General features: G+C 34.9%; 5 protein-coding genes across 5 annotated transcripts in view; 2 read left to right on the top strand and 3 right to left on the bottom strand.

Annotated features, from left to right (window-relative positions):
• The first annotated feature begins 2768 nt into the window (after positions 1 to 2768).
• LOC149736576 (uncharacterized) lies at positions 2769 to 4098 on the top strand. Its single transcript, XM_089876168.1, has 2 exons — positions 2769 to 3084; positions 3380 to 4098. Exons 1-2 carry the CDS (start codon positions 2869 to 2871, stop codon positions 3824 to 3826), a joined length of 663 nt encoding a protein of 220 aa, XP_089732294.1. The 5' UTR covers positions 2769 to 2868; the 3' UTR covers positions 3827 to 4098.
• On the bottom strand, positions 3822 to 11895 carry LOC149736575 (ATP-dependent RNA helicase DDX42-like). Its single transcript, XM_089876130.1, has 15 exons — positions 11743 to 11895; positions 11100 to 11182; positions 10326 to 10427; positions 10079 to 10147; positions 9519 to 9657; positions 8990 to 9293; positions 8402 to 8580; positions 7953 to 8101; positions 7286 to 7411; positions 6775 to 6933; positions 5945 to 6049; positions 5484 to 5603; positions 5128 to 5246; positions 4548 to 4784; positions 3822 to 4330 (listed from the first exon to the last, which is right to left on the bottom strand). The coding sequence occupies exons 1-15, from the start codon at positions 11819 to 11821 to the stop codon at positions 4117 to 4119; spliced, it is 2184 nt and encodes a 727-aa protein (XP_089732256.1). The 5' UTR covers positions 11822 to 11895; the 3' UTR covers positions 3822 to 4116.
• On the bottom strand, positions 11894 to 14715 carry LOC149736574 (cytochrome P450 2U1-like). Its single transcript, XM_089876140.1, has one exon. The coding sequence runs from the start codon at positions 14578 to 14580 to the stop codon at positions 13102 to 13104; it is 1479 nt and encodes a 492-aa protein (XP_089732266.1). The 5' UTR covers positions 14581 to 14715; the 3' UTR covers positions 11894 to 13101.
• Positions 14716 to 14927: 212 nt separating this feature from the next.
• LOC149736573 (hydroxylysine kinase-like) lies at positions 14928 to 17721 on the bottom strand. The gene is made up of 5 exons (XM_089876171.1): positions 17501 to 17721; positions 17017 to 17133; positions 16465 to 16610; positions 15911 to 16082; positions 14928 to 15442 (listed from the first exon to the last, which is right to left on the bottom strand). Exons 1-5 carry the CDS (start codon positions 17667 to 17669, stop codon positions 15060 to 15062), a joined length of 987 nt encoding a protein of 328 aa, XP_089732297.1. The 5' UTR covers positions 17670 to 17721; the 3' UTR covers positions 14928 to 15059.
• A 918-nt stretch (positions 17722 to 18639) lies between these two features.
• The window catches only part of LOC149736572 (general transcription factor IIH subunit 3-like), a 2575-nt gene continuing 822 nt past the window's right edge, over positions 18640 to 20392 (top strand). The window contains exons 1-4 of the mRNA XM_089876161.1: positions 18640 to 18909; positions 19146 to 19363; positions 19550 to 19672; positions 19863 to 19996. Of these exons, the coding sequence (XP_089732287.1) occupies positions 18716 to 18909; positions 19146 to 19363; positions 19550 to 19672; positions 19863 to 19996 (669 nt within the window). The 5' untranslated portion in view covers positions 18640 to 18715. The remainder of the gene's footprint in view (positions 18910 to 19145; positions 19364 to 19549; positions 19673 to 19862; positions 19997 to 20392) is intronic.

The following is a 20392-nucleotide window of genomic DNA, read 5'->3' as shown; positions in this document are numbered from 1 at the left end:
ACTTTTCTTTCAAAAAAACTCCGAAAATCTTATTAAATCATAAAGTTATATAGTCTTGTAAACGTGATCTAGTCACGTACAAACGTGCATTCATTTGAAAATATCTCTGTAGTTTTGGATGCCTAAAGCTTATCAGTTCTTTTTTACTGACTGTCAACACATGAAAGAGCCATTCATCCTGCTTTTGACATGCCCAAATATTTTTGAGCATATAAATTTTATTTCCCAACACTTACATAAAGCTTTAATGAACTGCACAGACAATAAGCACAGTGATAATTCAACTGCATACAAGCAAACTTTAAGAAGAATAAATACCTTTGAATAATTTATTGAACACAAATGATTGCATAACAAATTAAAAATAAAATCATTACTCTTCAACCCAACTATAGAATGAAAAACTTAGTCATGATGACTTTGTCTCTTTTTCATTTTTATCATTTGCATTCCTTTTACTAAGCAATATCATTGATATTATTATAGCAAATATTGCGCCATATAAATAGTGTAGCAAGCTTCGAATACGCGGTGTAAGTGATGAAAAACCAAGAACATCTTTATTTTCTTCATCCAAATTTTTCCTTGATTTATTTCGATTTTTTTCTTCCCGATGTAGTTTATATTCGCCAGAAGAAAATCGATTTATAGTGGCAGATGTTTTAAACAGTTCTAAATCGTACATTTTGCGACTAGTTTCATTTGATAAAACATTAAACGCTTGGGAAATTTGCAGAAAATCTGTGGTTTCTTCCTTTGTGCTTTTTGCCTGCGCTATTCTGTCGGGATGATACTTTTTCGAAAGTTCAATATAAGCAGCTTTTATTTCCTCTTTGGAAGCTGTAGGGTTGATACCAAGTGTGTCATAGTGTGTTGGTGAATTAGAAGAAAAAAAGGACACTTGCTGACAGTTCAAGCATATCTTTGTAGGTAATTTCAAAGAAATCGGTCTTTTAGTTGTTACAATTTTTGAATGCAACCTTAAACGGTTTGTGCAAACTAAAATCTTATGCATGACCTAAAATCTAAATGTATGTTGGAATTAGTGCAGTTTATAATTTGGTTTTATTGTGAACTGTATCATATCCACTTAATATTATAATATAATACGGTCCATGGAAGAAAATAACGTTTAGCGTTTTCTACTTTGCTAAAAAACTGTCTGTTATACTTTCTAAACGGTCCTACTAAAACACGCCCGGCGGGGCCCGGTGGGGCCCGGTGGAAAAAAATATACTAAAACACGCCCGGTGCGGGGCCCGGTGGGGCCCGGTGGGACCCGGTGAGGACCCGGTGTTACGAGTCATACTAAAACACGCCCGGTGGGGGGCCCGGTGAGTATTTCTTGAAAAGGGAGCTTTCCCTATTCAAGATCCACCAAAATGTGATGCGTGTATTCAGATTTTTAGCCTAATGAGACCGCCGAGTTGAGTTTTTTGAAAATTAACTTTGATTATAGATGTACGAAGTTTGTTTCGTTGTACACTTACATAATGAACTGTATTTTTAGCAAAAGTTTATTCGTTAAATTTGGTTAATAGGGGGTGGGGTAAGATGAGACACCTTTTTATTCTATTTATCGTCCCATTTGGTAGTAAGCAAAGAACATTCAAAGAATTTCTAAAACTATGTCCTCACGACTCCCATAGACTGTTGTTAATTGTTTAAAACACGATCAAGATATTTAAATATTATAGTAGGACGGGGGGAGACGGGACACCTTTATCACATAAGATCCAAATTTTCTGTTCGTGTTTTAAACAATTAACAACGTTCTATGGGAGTCGTAAGAATATAGTTTTATAATTCTTTGAATGTTCTTTGCTTACTACCAAATGGGACAAAAAACAGAATGAAACGGTGTCCCATCTTACCCCACCCTACTATATGTGCTATAAGTGTCCTACCTTAGGCCACAGTACTATACACTTATACTTGATCGAAGTTTTATTATTAAAAACTTTAAAAGACGAACAATGTAACTTTTAAAACGAAAAATGTAAATATTAAACATTAGGTGTCTTTTAGTTAGCGTGTTAGGCTTTTGCGTATTCGGACAAGCCCTCAGTAGCGCGATCCCACGTTTGTTTCCGTTTTAGCAGAACGATAATTAAAGGACTTGCGAATTACGTGTCCATTTTCATCATCATGTTTTATTTCCTATGCACCTTTTGTTTCAGCGATGACGTGCGAAGCAAGAATGTAATTTCTATCACCGAAAATTGCCATCTTTATGCCTTAAAGACAGACAATATCTTCCAATTTTTTCACAAGTTCTGTTTCACACACGCATTTTGGTGGCTCTTACATAGGGAAAGCTCCCCTTTCAAGAAATACTCACCGGGCCCCCCACCGGGCGTGTTTTAGTATGACTCGTAACACCGGGTCCTCACCGGGTCCCACCGGGCCCCACCGGGCCCCGCACCGGGCGTGTTTTAGTATATTTTTTTCCACCGGGCCCCACCGGGCCCCGCCGGGCGTGTTTTAGTAGGACCCTTTCTAAAATATAGAACATTTTTAACTAGGGAATTCCCCTGCGGTAAACGAATAAGAAATGTTACCGCAATACTATGTTACGATAAAGGGTGGCTAAGAAGCACCGTATTTGAAATGTAAATTTGTCAATTGAACTAGTCCTACTGTTTTACCATTGTGTTAATAATCCAATTAATTCTCTGTTACTTTTAATTCAGTTTTCTTTTTTGTCAGATATCATCTTATATGAGGCCCAAGGCAAAGTTAGTATAGGCCAAGGCACCAACAGACGCGCATGTGTTGCGTTCTGTTTTGTTTAGAGCTTACATGTGCACGTTGTTATTGTTTGTTGACTGTATAAGTGCAACGTATTTTGAGTTTTTATACTTATAGATGTTTGTTAGACTGTTTTTTAACAAAGTAACTAGTTTTAATGCAAATAGTATTAAAAAAAATGTGATAAACACCAAATGGAAAATTTGGTTCAAACCTCAACTCACAAAATTTCGACAACTTTCTGAAAAATCTGGAGAACTCCCAAAAGCTTTTCTGTTGTACCACTACAAAGACTTCCCTATCAACTATGCACGAGCTTCAGTTGTTGCAGGGGTATGTTATAAGTATGCACATTTTCCAAACCAGTGGTCACTAATGGGTTGTTCCAATTATCAGCCATACATAAAAAAGTCAAAAAAATAATTACTCGTAAAGTAACATACATGGTAACTCGTAAGCTGGCATGAGGCGTATGAAACAGAACACCGATATTCTAACGACTGTCATTTTGCAGCCACATAAGGATAAACAAAGTAAGTTAGATTCATTTAATCACATATATAAGTAATGTTCAGACATGTTATAATTACTACTTCTATATACTAATTTACAATAATCTATCTTGCAGGTAACAAGCTTTTTAACATGTGCAGCCATGGTCAGTGAGATGCACAAATACCCCGATAATGTACAAAGCGAAATTGACGATCGAAAAGTAAAAGGTCCATTCAATATATATGGTGGTGCTAATGCTTACATACTGCCTCCAGTTTGCATCTTACTGTCTATTGGCCTCTGGTATGGTGTATCAAGAATATGTACCAGCCTTCTGAAGAAAGTTTTGGTTTCCACAGACAGAAAAGTAGTGACACTAGTTACGTACAGCCTCTTAAGAAAAGAACATGCATTTTCTGTACCTGCCCGGCTCGTTACTTTAAAAGGCGAAAGGCAAGTGGCAGTCAACGCTCCTGGAAGAAATTCAAAACACTGGATATCCGTAGAAGGCACAATTACTAACAAAGCTTTATTTGAATCTGTAATGGGAGTTTACAAAGGTCCCAAAATTGATATTTAAACCAAATTGGCAGTTATTTTATTTGTTTTTTTTTGTAAATCCACCAATAATTTTATTTTGCATCTATTCCGGCAACAATGTGATATGGAATTTTTATCAAATTGTGGTATCAAAAACTACTAAATAGGACAACCATTTTAGGTTGAATCTATTACTTAATGTATTTAGAGCTCATGGCATTCGTTTTATTGGCGTGTGCTTTCAGTCAATGATATTTTATTTGGCGACCTTGTGCGGCTAAAATATCAGCTTATAAAATTCTTGCTGTACAAGTGTGGAACTTTATATCTTCACGAGTCCCATCTACTCTTCTTCTTCCTCTTTGAGTTTGGATGTTTAAATCCATCACCACTGTTCCAGGTGGATGCAGCTGCAGGTTCACTGCTCTGCACAAAGTTAGATTTATATTGGTTCTTAAAATAATCTTTCATTGAAGAAGCGCGACCCCCCATGACTCCTGCCGCTGCAGCAGCTCTGAAAGACGCCATGGTGCTTGTGGTAGAGCTGTAAAAGTTAACACTTGTTAGAGAGGGAAAATTGAATTTAGAAGTACAGCATAAAAATTCTTAAGATTTTTCAGGAAAATCCCCTTATAAATTATACACTGACAGAATAAATTGATTTTTACAGAAATCTGTAAAAAAGCAGGTAAATACCGAAACATCATATAACAAAAAAAGGATAGGACAGTAAGCTAGTATTTATCATCACTTAACATTACCTTGCAGTTGCTCCAAATCCTGGCCGGTCTCTTGTCTTAAAATTAGAAATTTGTTTTCCACTTCCATGTTTATATCTGGACTTTCGAAATTTTGAATTTTGCAACGCAAGTTGTAACAAATCGTCTGGTACTCGTTGTCCTGCACCCTCCAAGTTTCTCACCAGGTCACCAGAAAAGTAAGTGTCTTTTGATGTAACTAATGTATAAGCTGTACCTTTCTGACCAGCACGTCCAGTTCTTAAAAAGTATATTAATGTACATGGTTAATGATTCCGATTGAAACTGGTTTAAAAAATGCCTAGAGAAGTTTTAGGTAACTTTTTGTATACTTTTATTTTAGCGACGTGACTGAATGGTAAGACATTGTATTGTAACTAAGTTTAATACTAACAGGTGTATGTGTTCTTAGCAATACACCTAGCGAAAATTACTCCACTCCAGTGGTCACTAAAATAGGTTGCAGCACCCTGGGTGTTAGTATAATGGGCCAACTCTAGCCGAAATTTTCAGTCTTTTAGCATATCATGCTGTAGGACCTCACACGCGTAGAATAAAACATAGCTGGATAAATATTAAACACCTTCCAATTCTATGAGTATGTGTATCAATATCGCGAGCAACATCGTAATTGATCACGTTTCGTATTGATGGAATATCCAATCCTCTGGCTGCTACATCTGTGGCTACTAAAGTTGCCACCTTTAAATTGAAAAAAATCAGTTAGTAAAAACTTAAAAGGCTATTTTTCCTATGTTGATTCTCAAAAAAATTAATCTTTAAAATTTAAACAGAGAATAATGTGGCGAAAACAAACAAAAAATGATTCTTAAAAACAAATCCCCCCAAATTTAAAAAAACAAAAAGTAATGTGGCAAAAACAAACAGCCTACAACTTGATTACCACATTTTTATAAAATAAGGAAAAAATTGATGTACCTGCTTCTTCTTAAAGTTTGTTATTACATTATTCCTGTCATATTGTTGCATATCACCATGAATAAGTGCGACGTCATGACCTTCGTTGATTAGGTTGGTCGCTAATTCCTCAGCATTTGCCTGTTGGTTCAATTTTTATTAGTTCAAAACTCCTTATTTTTAGCGTTTCATGAGTTGTGAAAAGTGTCAACAATGCAGACACTGAAAATTAACCACAAAGTTACATACATAACTCGTAAGTGGGTACAAATTGTATGAAACAGAAAACTTGTGATTCTAATAACAACTGAAATTTACTTGTGCACTTGGATAAATAAGTTAAATTTATTGATTAAACCAAAATACAATAAAAACTCTTTCTTTAAAAAAACTGACACAATCTGATGATGTATAAATATTTTTCTATTACATTTTCCTACTCTTCATGTTTACTGCGTTTGTAAATGTGTTGTTATACTTACTTTCTTGGTGACAAAAACCAGCAAACTTCCTTCACTTGTAAAAGGAATGATTCGACGTAACAACCATTTCCATTTCATGTCTGCTGTCTTGAACACCTCAACTATCTGTAATAAATAATATAATAAAATACTGGTTCTGTAGCACAGAGTTGCATGCCTCAACAATCATGGTTTTCAAACATAAAAGAACCCGTGGATTAATGTGACAGTAAACCATGACCCTGCTTCTTAGTATTGATAAAAGGCAGGGTAAATGCTGTTTCATGCATAAAACTGGACCACTAAAAAACAAATCACCACTGTTTCAGAAATTAGGGTGACATGTCACCCAGACACCTACTTTACTTACCAACTAATGTTACATACAAAGCTTCAAACTTTTATATATGTAGGTTAGGCAGTAATAGTTAAATAACAATCCTCTAAAGCAAATTTCAAATCATTGGGTAAGGTTTACTGATTAACACAGTGTAGAAAATCCCAGGATTGCCTACCCTGCCACCCCACCTGGAACGTATGGTCAATTACACTATGCCCTGTTTATGATGAGGAAGATGAGACATCTTTTTATGTTAGCGTTTGCCCAGCATATGTGAACGCTGACGGGAGCATTTAACCTTGGCCAAGCTGTCAAGGAAAAATCTCCCATCCATTAACATTAAAGCCCTTGTTGCCTACCATCGGGTAAGCGGCAGGCTACAAAAACTGGTGAGGACCATGCAGTAGCACCCAAACTTGGCCTAAATCCTAGGACCCATGGTGGCCACGCTGCGGGACAGCACCCACATAGAATAAAATGGTTATCTAGAAGATGTTTGACAACTACCAACCTGTGTTACATCGGCATTAGCTTCCCCCACATCTCCCTGTATTATACGAACAGGATCTGTCAGAATATCCCTCGCTAATCTCTCTATTCGTTTCCTGAAGGTGGCGCTGAAGAGCAGAGTTTGCCGATCAGGTCGCACATGGTTCGCAATCGAGCGAACCTAAACATGAAAACATTACTAAATTAATCAAACGGTATTGGGTTCAATTCTCAATGTAGCTCCCATGATGGACGTGTGTATACTTAAGCAAGACACTTAAACAGACATTGCTTCAGACTTAAACACTTAAACAGACATTGACTCAGAGGTTGCTGATTTTTGTTCAAATACAAATTTTTCAAATACAATTTAAAGTTGTTCAAATACAAAATATTAACCTTTTAGAAAAAAATCATCCACAAAATTAGGTATGTCGTAACTAGTAAGCAGACACGATATGTATGAAATAGGGGACCTGTGTTATAAAGACTGTCATTTGACTCATTTCTATCTGCCTAATGAAACTACTGACCTGGTATTCGAATCCCATCTCAAACATACGATCTGCTTCATCAAACACGAGGTATGTAACTCGTAGAAGGTTCGTGTTTTTCTTCTTCACATGGTCGATGATACGTCCAGGTGTAGCTACCACGATCTGTTAAATACAAAATAAATTAGAAAACCTAAATAAATCTTCTTACAATTTATTCAGACTGAAAATAAAAAGGGGAGATAAAAAAACACTATAAGAAATCAACTTTTACACAACGACAGTTGTCAAATTTTAGTACACTCTACTCAAAAATCAGCAAATTTTCAAGCGATGTAAACACAAAAAATCTTCAGGTCCCACATTTTTAACTGTAAATTTTTTTGCACATTGCAAAAACTCCTAATTTTAAAATATAAAAAATATCCACAAAAAGTACTAGTTTACTCTAAAAAACTCCTAATTAGATGAGGTGTATCAAACATACACTTCAATCTGCTTTTTTATATTTTGGACAAGGACAACCCATTAGTGATCACTACGTTTAAGCAATTGACATCAAGTGTCTTGCCCAAGATCACATACACCCATTATGATAGCCACGAGCCTTGAACCAGTTACCTCTGGGTTTGAGGCAGGCGCGCTAACCACTTTGCCACAGCGTTTTTTACCAAATATAAACTTCAATCTTGTGCTTTATATTTACCTCGCATCCATCAGACAATCCCTTCTGTTGTTCATGCATGTTGCCACCCCCATAACAACACACGCTACGTAACCCATACACCTTTCCAAATCGTTTACATTCAAAGTAAATTTGTTGACACAACTCACGAGTAGGAGCCACAATTAAACCTGCAATCGTAAAAAATTCAGTTTGCTAAACATGTTAGGTTTTAATGATTTCTACTTTGCAGCAAGGATAATTGGCCCCCAGATTTTGTCACCCCAGATTTTGTTAATGTCACCCCAGATTTTGTTAAATTAAAATGTGTTACCTTTGTTACAATTAATATTAATACCTTTTTATTTGTCTCTTCGATTACAGTAATGAAAATTTAGAAATATTTTAAACGAAAAAAATATTAAAAAAATGGAAAAAAAAAGGCATGGCCACTACGCCTAAATAAACCCACAAAAAGACACCACATTTACCAACTGGTCCATCTCCCTTTTTAAGTTCTGGTTGGTCCATAATATGAACCAACATCGGCCAGATAAAAGCCGCAGTTTTACCAGATCCTGTTTTAGCTATCCCAATGACATCTCTGCCCGACATACCGCATGGGATACCTTGTGCTTGTATGGGAGTGGGCTGGGTAAAGTTGTGTTTTCTGATGATTTAAAAAAAGTTATAATATGTAAAATTCAGTGGTATAAAACATATCAAAACCTAAAAAAATGTTGTATTTTTGTTTGACCGCACATTTTTATGAATTTATCCAAAATATTTGAAAATTACAATATGCATGAATTGATAAATATATATTAATATTCTAGTTATGTAAGTACACATAGACGCATGTCCAGAATGGATGATTTTCAGCTTTGACCTGTTATCCACTGTCAAGCGCTCTAACCAGTAGTGCTAGTGACAATCCTGGCTGTACATTTTAAGATTCAACTATGTTTTGCAGTTTATCTAATTATTTAGTAATTTTTTTTATTCATTAAGTAAAATTTTATTTTTTGGTAAATTATTTATTTAGTTTTTTTATTTAAACACAACCAGCCAACACTAACCTGATAGCTGATATAATCTTTTCATCAAATCCAAAATGTCCGAAACTGGATACAGGATTGGGAGGAAAAAATCCCGAAACTTTGATCCCCAACCTCCTCCTCAGGGAGTCCACACCATCATTTGTCAAACTTTTGATCTCATCGTGCTCCCGGTAAAAGTTCTTCTCAAAAGGAGGATAATCGATCTCGGAGTGGTAGACCACTGGAAGAGGATCGATCATCTTCTTGTTTGGAACGATGGTCTGGATTGGGTTTCCATCTTCATCGTACTCCACAGGATCTTCATCATCAAGGAACATTTTCCCTAGAGTAGAGGAAGAAGATCACGGTATTAAGCTAAAAATTGCAACAATTAAATATACAACTCAAAAAATGTTTTTTAAAAAAAGGAAAAAAAAGTTATTGTATTCGCTTGGCAGAGCAACTACGATTGAAAAAAAAAATAAATTAAAAAAATAATGCAAAACAAAATCCACAAAAATATAAACGTCAACCCCCCCTACAAACAGGATCCCAACATCTCAATCACCTGCATCAGGATTCTCATCCATATATTTGTAATAAAGCTCTTCACTATCAAGCTCCTCCAGGTCATCTCTGACCCCTCGATCCGTCTTCTGCTTTTCTTCTTTTTCTGTTATCTCAGCTTTCTTATTTAACGTGGTCACCTATACAGACATGTTAAGATTACTAAAAATTTTTTTAGCAATCCTTTGGCGTGTTTTGTTTTTATGGTAATTTTACAGTCAAAAAATGTTTATGTAGGTAAAGTATAAGAATCTCTACTTTGTTTGTCATCTCTGCTTTCTGATTTAACGAAGTAACCTATTTTTGGTTGGTTTTTGTATTTTAACGTAATTTCGAAGTAAAAAAGTATTTGGGTTAGTATAGCATTAGAATTTGTAAAATGTCAAGTTTTCTAAGCTTTGAATATCAGCAGACAAATAGACAATAATTAGGCAAAACCAGATTATATTACTACTTTTTGTTTATTGTCCACCAACGCTACATAAGGTTTAAACAGCATGTTGCATCCTGTAATTCAGATATTGTATATATATTGCAGTTGCCGTTTCTATCAATAACTACCTCTTGTTGTATTCCAGCCATAAAAGCTTCAAGTGGATCGTCTTCTTCATCCTCTTTTTGTAACATGTTCTGTAACAAACAAAAAAATAAAACAATTTTTTTAATTTGTGTTGAAAAAGTATTTAACTAGTGAAAAATAAAAATTTTTCAAAATGTGTATAGCATAGGCTATAATATAAAATGTTCTTATTGGGCATAATTTTTATCATTTTAATAATATATATATATATATATATATTATAAATACCTTTTTCTCATCTTCACTAAGAAAAGGACACGCTGCAACGATATCATCGGGATTATCTCCATCGTCCAAAGGATCGTTAAAATAATCTTCATCCTCGCCATCCTGTGTGGGAAGATTAAGTAAGAATAATTTTTGTTGTTTTAATTGTACATACATAATATGGTGGGGGGAGATGGGACACATTCTATAATGTCCCATTTTGTTATAAACAAAGAACATTCAAAAAAACATAAAACCATATTCTCACGACTTTTAAACACCGTTGTTAATTGTATAAAACATGATCAGGATATTTGGATATTATGTGCTAAGTGTGTCTCATCTTTTTCAACCCTATTATATAGGTTATACAAGTTTGCCTCCTAAATAATCAATGGAAGTTGTGTTGAACTTTTCTTTCAAATTACATTGGTATGAATTTAGACGCAATTTTTAACATTTACAATACAATATGCTGACAGCGGGAAATATATGATATGATGACACATGACAGCAGGAAATGTACACAGATGTAAATATACCCTTAATATGCGTAGATATACACATAAACGTAAAGACCTAAATATGCATGAATATACACATATGCCCAGAATGCAACTAATTTAACATACATATATAAAAACTCACTGCATAGAGAAAAAGCATTGTAGCAAGTCTTATTTGGTACAGCAATATTGTGCTCCTGCTTTTGTTTACCTCTGAATTTTACTTTCTATGCTCTTTAAACTTAATTGAAACCACATGCAGTAATTGCGTTCACTATTTTTACCATACCGTTATTTTTCTTTTAGAACCTCCTTTTCCAAACCCAGAACCAACATTACCACTGGCAGAAATAAAGGACTGACTCTTATAACCTGCAATTGCAACAGCAATATAAAAAATAGCCTATTTATGGTGTATTTAGTCCAGAATATTTATTTAAGATTCCACACAAAAAGTAGAAAAGCTAGCAAAATTGACCAGTGGGCAGAATATGGTATTTTTCGAAAAAATCTACAAGTGCAATACCCTAAAATATTTATTTGAAAAAATAGATAAATGATGGAAAAAATAGATAGCAAAATTGCCCAGTAAGTAGAATGTGGCACTATATGAAAAATTGTACGGGAAAAGACAGATATAGATATTTTTTCAGGTGGAAATACTTTATTAGAAATGGACGTACAAAATATGTAGCGAGGTTCGTAATCACTAATCAGCTTTAAGAAATTATCTTTATTGTATTTGGTAGAGAATTTTGTTTAAAGGGACAAATTATAAACGAAATCATATGTGCAACTACTACCCTGAAGTCCAAATAATTTGAATATATACAGCACCAAAACATAATTATTTTATCAGAATTTGGAAGAAAAAAATTAAGAAAAAAAAATGAATTAAGAAAAAAAAAATTATTTTAAAAATAATAACCAACCTTGTGCATTATATTCTGAACTGGAACCAGCAGATTGGAACCCATGGTAGCTGTATGCATTTTCCCTGGAGTTGCTCATCTTAATGAAGAAATTTCATAGACCACGGTTCATATTATGTTATTTAGAAAAACCTAAAACTGATGCACCACACTATGTATGGAATTAAAATTAAGTTAAACAGTCTGGTATGAATTGCATTAAGAGATTATATAGTAGGATGGGGAAGGTGGGACACCTTTTCATTCTATTTTCTCGTACATTTTGGTAATAAACAAAGAACATTCAAAGAATTAAACCTTGCCCTCGCGACTTTCATACACCATTGTTAATTGTTTAAAACACGACTAGGATATTTATATATTTTGTACTAAAGGTGTCCCATCTTCCCCCACCCCACTGTATATATAGACATATAAGAAAATATATAGCCTATATGAGAGTTAATAAATATATATAAGAATATGTATAGTAGCTGAAGAAATTTCCTGAATTATTACAAATATACAAGCTATTTTGTAAAACAGTGGTCACTATACTTTTGCATTGAAAGAAAATATTAAACAATTCTAACAACGATTAACCACAATATATATCGTTAGTTTTAAAAATTTGTTAAAACAAGGCATCCCCTTAAAAATGTTAGGAACTCTGCGCATTAGATTTAAGTCACCATTATAGATGCTAAGGTCTATAGGCATATAGTTATTTATATAAAAAAAGATGTAATAATATTAACACTTTATAAATACACTTGTATATCATGATTCAATCCGAAAAAATAAAGTATATGTTTAAAATTAAATAAAGAAATATATATAGAGATATATAAATTGGTTCACAGATTCTGTTATGGGGGTGTTTTATTTGTTCACAATATATATATATATATATATCTGTTTTAATCTATATATATCTTAAAATATATATATATATCTGTTTTAATGGTGTAATCAAAATTATACTCCCAAAGTAAAATAAATGCTTTGAACTTCAGCATTGCAGCAACATAGGCAAGAAATTACGTTTTTTTACATTTCCTGATAAAGAAATCTATTACAAACAGTTCAGATGAATGTTACGAAAATTAAAATAATGTCAATAACTATATACACATAAAGTAAATTAGGAATAAAAAATATGCTGTAAAGTATAAACGATTTCAACACTATTTAAATTAAACAAGATTAAAACCTGTAGTTTGAGTATAAATGAACTTTTACAGCATAGAAGATATAATTTATTGAGTTTGAGATTGACTTCACATAATGGAAAACTTTACTTGAAATTGCTGTTTTGATAAATCAGACAAATGTTGCTGTAATGAGAAGTTTTTGACATTTTTCAAAATTAATAGTGTTTCAACGTGTAGTGATCTTCATATTAAAATCAGGAGGTATAAGCAAAACTACAAAACTAGATCCTCTTACATCCGGAGGTGGTTGATCTTCGGGAAGAGAGAAGTGGAGTTTCTGAAGCAATCCAATCATAAACATGAAGTGTTCCATCTCAGCAAGCCTGATTCCCAAGCAGTTCCGTGGGCCGAGAGAAAATGGAATAATCTCCTTAGACTTTACAAACTTTCCCTCACTGTCAATATGACGTTCTGGCATAAAGTCTTCAGGGTTAGGCCACCGATCAGCATTATGATGGACACTCCAGATATTAGGCATGAAAACTGTTCCCTTAGGTATGTCGTACCCCATTAAGGTTATCCTGGAGAGAGTTTTTCGTGGCATGCTTAGAGGGACCAGTGGACGCAGACGGAAAATCTCTTGCATCACAGCTTGAGCATACGGCATCTTATCTAAACAAGACATGGATACAATGCCGTTGGATCCAAGAACTTCATCAATTTCTGCATGCAGTTGCTCCTGCTTATCAGGATACATAGCAAGGTAGAGAAAGGTCCAAGTGAGAGTGAAAGATGTTGTGTCTGTTCCGCCAAAGAACAAATCCTGGATGTAATAAAGCAGTTGCTCGTCGTCAAAAGAAGTATCCTCACTTTTGTCTTCCTCGCTTGCAATAAGAAATGCATCGATAAAATCTCTCGGGTTATTTTTGTCTAATGTTTCTTTATGTGATTTAATATAATTTCTCATTCGCTGCAAACGGTTGTTGGCAAGATCAGTCCGGTATTTTTTTATTTTGGCAATGGCTGGAATTCGATTAAAGATTGGAATGTGCTGTAATGTGAGCATGATCTGCTTTAGTGTAGTTACCGATTTCATCAACTTATTATTGACGGAATCAATGAATAAAAACTCTTCATCTAGATTAAACCTGCGGTTAAAAACCAGTTGGCATACTATGTTTGATACAGCTCTTGTTATAATGGGTGTGATATCTACTAAACCACTTTCTTGATTGTTGTTTACCAAATATTCACTCAGATGATCAATTTCATGAACGATTTTACTTTCCATTCCACTTTTTCCCATTCCTAAATCTCGGAGGGTATGTATGCCGAATCTTCGTTGTACTTTCCACTTCTCACCATTCAAAAACACCACTCCTTTACCCGTGCTGTAATGTCTTAGAAATATGGGCAAATGACGGTCAATAAAATACTGACCTTTTTTTACATAAGCTTCTTCAATGCTCTCGAAAGTGTTGAGTACCACAATTTTAGTAATGCCCATTCTTAGATAGAAAATAGGCCAACCCTTCTCACGCCCCCACTTGGCAATAGTTCGCTCTTTGTGCATGCCGAGACTTGGTATACATCCAAACAAAGGAATGCCTTCAATTCCAGGTGGAAAATTTGTTGAACTTCGTCTCCACATGAACATGATTAAGACTAACATTAACATGCACAGCAGAAAGGTGGTAATTTCCATCCTTTAAATTTACCCTTGTACTAGTATTGCAAAACTTTGTATGCGTTTTCTGGTCAGATTACAGACTACGAGTATGGTCTAAAATTGTCAATAAAATAAAAAAAAATTTGTTGCACATCACAATTGTAGGGTGAATTCCCGTTTAAGAAACGTCATCTGAACAGGGAGCAAAAATATATATAACTAAAGCGCAGAGGTTATATAATATAACGAGTTTGCGAGTGGCCTCTCTTATCTGTGACTTATAGTACTTTAAACGGACATAACACTATTCATATATTACCACAGTATTTTCGAATAAATGAACATAACTAGCTTTCCTCGACAATCTTTATAACAAAGATGTTTCTGTTCCATAAACCTTGTGCAAGCACCAATGTTACTTTGTTTGTGGATGTTTGATATTTTGTTTGGCTGACAGTTTATTTAGAGTTAGATACCCATTATGATCAAATGTCTTGCCCAGAACACATATACGCTCATGAAGCTGCCAGCATCGTATACTTAAGATTAAGATACTCGCCCGCTTGTGCAAATAGGTACTCAACGTTTTGAGGCTGAATGGTGGCCTGGTAATTTGCAGAAAGATATGAAGTTGCCAGTCTTGCGGAAATAGCGATACTGAGAAAACTCCGTTCCGTAGTATTTAACGGCAAAAGTTGCTCATAGCTACGAATTGCAATCTGTGCCATTAAAATAGGGTCCCCGTGGTATTGTACTGCAGTGACCATTATGTAAGCCACGCAAATCGACAGCTCAAACACGATGTAACTTCTGCAGATTAATTCAAAGTCAATCACCCACAACTTTTCGTCTTCACCAAGTATGATATTCGCCGTACTCAAATCACAATGAATAAAACCTAAAAACATTTTTTGTCACATCTTCCCACACTAATACCCTTTTTGCACGGTCACTTTTATGCGCGTAAGTTCTCGCATATTTACTCGCAAAAACAAAGTTAACACGCATAACGTCATAAGCCTGTCATCTGCTGTAGGAGGTTGGTTGTTACTCGCATTATGCGAGTAAAGAAAAGTATGGTGAAAGTACAGTTTCACTTTTAAGAGCCTAATCTTTTTCGGGTATTATTTTTACAGTTTTTAGCTGGTAATAGCCCCATAAAGCATCAAAACCTGTTTTATAAACTAGATTTAACAACATTGCGCTAAAATAAGCTAACTCAATGTTGATACGCGCATAAACCAATGACCATGCAAAATAACACGGTAAGCGAGTTATCATATGACAAGTTAATGCGAATCGCTATTCGCATTAACTTTTTACTATGCAAAAAGGGTACTATACACCAGAACAGTTAAAATTTTACCCTTCCTGAGATTGTTTTTGGCAACTGGAAAATTTTCGTCAAACATCCTAAAGCATTCCTTTATAATTCCTGCGGTAACGTTATCTCCAACAAATTTCTCGTATTTTTGGAAAAATAGAAAATTCTGAGGATTAAAGATCCCTTTCGGAATATCCAGTTCGCACTTAAACGTCTAAAAACGAACAGAAACTAGCACCTGAAAGTTTAAAGTTTTTAAACTCACGTAATAGTCTATAAAAGCTTCACCAAGTAAGGTATACGCTACCTAAATGTACTATGAATTAAATACTAAGTAGTATACTGTATAGACTAGGCTATATAGTAGGTTGGGGTTGGATGGGACACCTTTGGCACCTAATATCCAAATATCCAAATATCCAAATATCTTGATCGTGTTTTAAACAATTGACAACGGTCTATGGAAGTTGTGAGCATACGGTTTTATATTTCCTTAAATGTTTTTTGTTTACTACCAAATGGGACGAGAAAATAAAACAAAAAGGTTTCCCATCTTCCCCCACCTACTATATATAAACGAATGGTTCTGTCCCTGCCTGTAATGCTAATGTTACTTTCGCGCAAAGTTGCCCAACGTTGGCAGCCATTCCCTCCATAGATTTGGGTGTCCATAAAGTGTCCACAACAGTTTTACCAGGCACAAAAGTGTAAAGCTCCAAAAACCTCTTTCCGACCGGATCATCTACAAAATGATAATAAATAGCAGGTTGGACATTCGGCAAAAGTAAATATAGACAGTGTAAGAAAACATTTATGCTATTGCGTGAGAAAACATGTGTATTATGGTGGAGGAACATGGGACACCATTTTATCTTTTTTTTCTAGTTTCATTAGGTAGTAAACATTCAAAGAATTATAATTTTGGATATTATGTGATAAAGGTGTCCCATCTTACCCCACATTACAATATATACCATTAACGAAACGTCGAATACGACGGAAGATTCCTTCCACACTCTAAGTACATATACACCTAATAATGGCAACAACCGATATACAATGTACACAAAGGAGACCTCTTCGATTGAGTGTAATATAGAAGCTCATGTTACACCAACAAAATGTTCTGGTCCAGGTTCAACGCTTACCAAATTTGTAACAGCCGTAATATTTTCCGTTGCGGTTTTTAATTGGTTTTGGAGCTGGTACACCATGACTGCGCAAATGGACCATTGCTTTTCGCATAACATCCGAAGTTGGGCTTTCTGTAATAAAACCAACGATGTCACATTTTATAGCTGGTGTACAGATAGTCCTTATCAAACTAAATCTGCAAATTCCAAGGTTTCTTGGCGTCACATTTGACTTTTCCCTAGTGACTGAATGCGGTTGAATAAGCAAAGCAGACAAATCGTTACGCAGTCGAAACCAGCTATGCCACTAAATTAGTAAAACTATGACATATAGTCCACAGTGAAGCTATCTTTAAGCTATGCCACAAAAATGAATGTAAATCTTGCTGAACAATTCTACATAAACCAAAAAGTAAAATTCTATTTTAAAACTTTTAACTGCAGCGAAGGGACGACAGCAGCGCATACTGCTGTAAATTCATAACACAACGAACTATACCTGGATCGTGGAAGGGCCTTTTTACTTTCAGCAATAATTCCCGTTGACTTGAAGCTTCTCTTGTGTAATAATTAAAGTCTTCATACCCCCCTAAAGCTTTGATCGATTCGACCTCAAATCCAAACTGTTCTTTCAATGCACATGCGATTTCATCATCAGGCAAAGACATAGTTATTAAAAGAGGTTATAATACTCTGAAACTAAATATACAAATAATGCTTTAGTCTATTATAGTTTATTAGGTATAACAACATTGAGAATTAAAGCGCCCGTTTTTCCACGGGGTCATACTGTTTTAACACTAAAATATGTACAGCGCTTGCGTGATATAGGCAAATAAGTATATTTTAGAAACTGCAGCTCTGTCTGCTTATTCAACTTGAATACATACATACACTTGACAAAACATTGATCACGCACAAATTGTTTTGTTAGTTGGCTCTTGTAATAGTGTTTCTATTCAAGAGGTACCCAACTATACCCGCAAAGTTAGTTTGTTATATGCCCACTAAAAAAGGGCCGGTCACAGTTTTTTACAGCGCCCGAAAATAAATCAAACTTAGGTCTGATCAATTGACAACGAACAATTTCGATGCTGTATGCCGTATTTAATCCGTTATCCTCTAATTTAAAACAAGAATAGGCCTACACTTTTTGGATCTTCGTTTCAGGTCGTATAGTAGGGTGGGGATAAATGGGACATTCATTCTGTTTTCTCGACCCACAAAGAGAATTGTGGCGTGGTTAGCGCGCCTGCCTGTAACCAATAGATAATTGGTTCGAGGCTCGTCGCTGCCACCATTGTCAGCGTATATATGTCCTTGGGCAAGACACTTAACGGCAATTGCTTCAACCAAGTGGTCACTAATTTGTTGTCCAAATTATCAACCATACATAAAAATAAGTTTAAAAAATCCCCCTAAAAATTAATTACTCAGAAAGTAACATACTTGGTAACTCGTAAGCTAGCACACGGTATATGAAACAGAACAGCCGTGTTTTAAGGACTGCCGTTTTCCGCCTTCGCGAGGATAAACAAAGTTACATTCACTCAAAAAATCATAAACCGTATTGGAGTATTCTCACGACCCCCATAGTATGTTTGTGGCAGGGTCATTCTCACAGACATAATATACACACATCTGTGGTGATTCCCCATTCGGAAAGTTTATTGTGAACCAAGTTAATGCGTTATCTTTGTTTTGCCAGTTTAGCATGGCGAACGAAGAGGAACGACAACTTTTAGTAGTTATTTTTGACGTAAATCCAGTATGGTGGGGAATTAAATCTCTACAAGGACAAGCGCAAATCACAAAATGTCTGGACTGTCTTCTCGTGTTCGTTAATTCCTACCTTATGTTACGGCATGACAACAAGCTTGCTATTATTGCAAGCCATTCAACTAAAAGGTATCTTAATGCAACGAATAGTGATATAGACTGAACCTTTAGTATAGCTAGCTACTGTGAATCCTTCATTTTTTTATAGTGTGTTCTAGGTTAACTTTAAAACGAAATTGCAAATTATTTCACTTCAACACTTTGTAAATCTAAAAAGACAACACAATCTTGTATCCAAACAATACATATATAAAAACACGCCTTTATCATTTTTTCTAATGTACAAAAACTTTGTATTACTACAGTGTATTTCTCTACCCTGCACAAGAGAGCAGCCATTCCCCTGACCCATCAAAAGCAAGCATATCTGACCAGGCTGGTGGTGATTGTAGATATGAACACTTTGCAAAAGTTGATGACTCCGTAACGGACAAGTTTAAAGAGCTTATGAGAGACGGTTGTGAAAATAATGACATTAGAAGAGACTCTCTTATTGCAGGGTCCATGGCAATTGCTTTATGCTGTATCCTTAATAACTTGCATATTAACAACATTATAAGTTATAACGAAGGTGTTTTGGCTAAAACTTCTCATTCAGGTCTAAAGTTACACTGTATGCAACTTTATAATTGATTATAATTTGATAGTTTTAGGTCTATAAAAACTATACCACCATTGTAAATAATTCCTTAGCATTAAAACAAAACAGATATTCATAGAATGCAGATTGAATCTCAAGGTAATACCAAACTCAACGCACGGATACTTGTAATAAAAGCAGCAGACGACGCAGCTTCACAGTATATGAGTTTCATGAATGTTATATTTGCAGGTAATTGGTTCTTTAATTGTTATAACGCACATCTGAAAACAGTACAACATAACTTGATAAAGATTTTATAAAAAAAATTTGAATCTTAAAATGTACAGTGCGGAGTGTTTTAAGGAAATGATGAAATGTGATATTGCTGTAGTACAATTCTTTTACTTTTTTTAAACCTAAATAACACTTTTGTTTCCAGCACAAAAAGAGCGAGTTGTAGTTGATGCTTGTATATTGGGTCAAGACTCCGGATTACTTCAGCAAGCCTGTGATATGACAAGCGGAATGTACTTAAAAGTTCCTCATCAAGATGCATTCCTTCAATATCTACTTGTAAGTAACACATATACCCTTTTTGCATGGTAAAAAGTTAATGCGAATAGCGATTCGCATTAACTCGTCATATGATAACTCGCTAACGGCGTAATTTTGCATGGTCATTTTGTTTATGCGCGTATCAACATTCACTAAGCTTATTTTAGTGCAATATTGTTAAATCTAGTTAATAAAATAAGTTTTAACACCTCATGGTGCTATTACCAACTAAATCCTGTAAAAATAATACCCGAAAAAGATTAGGCTCTTAAAAGTGAAACTGTACTTCCACAATACTTTTCTTTACTCGCATAATGCGAGTAACAACCAACCTTCTACAGCAGATGACAGGCTTATGAAGTTATGCGTGTTAACTTTGTTTTTGCGAGTACTTACGCGCATAAAAATGACCAT

This window comes from Ciona robusta, chromosome 4 (assembly GCF_009617815.1).
Source record: "Ciona robusta chromosome 4, ASM961781v2".
Taxonomy (NCBI): Eukaryota; Metazoa; Chordata; class Ascidiacea; order Phlebobranchia; family Cionidae; genus Ciona; species Ciona robusta.
This window is presented reverse-complemented; position numbering and strand designations above follow the sequence as displayed.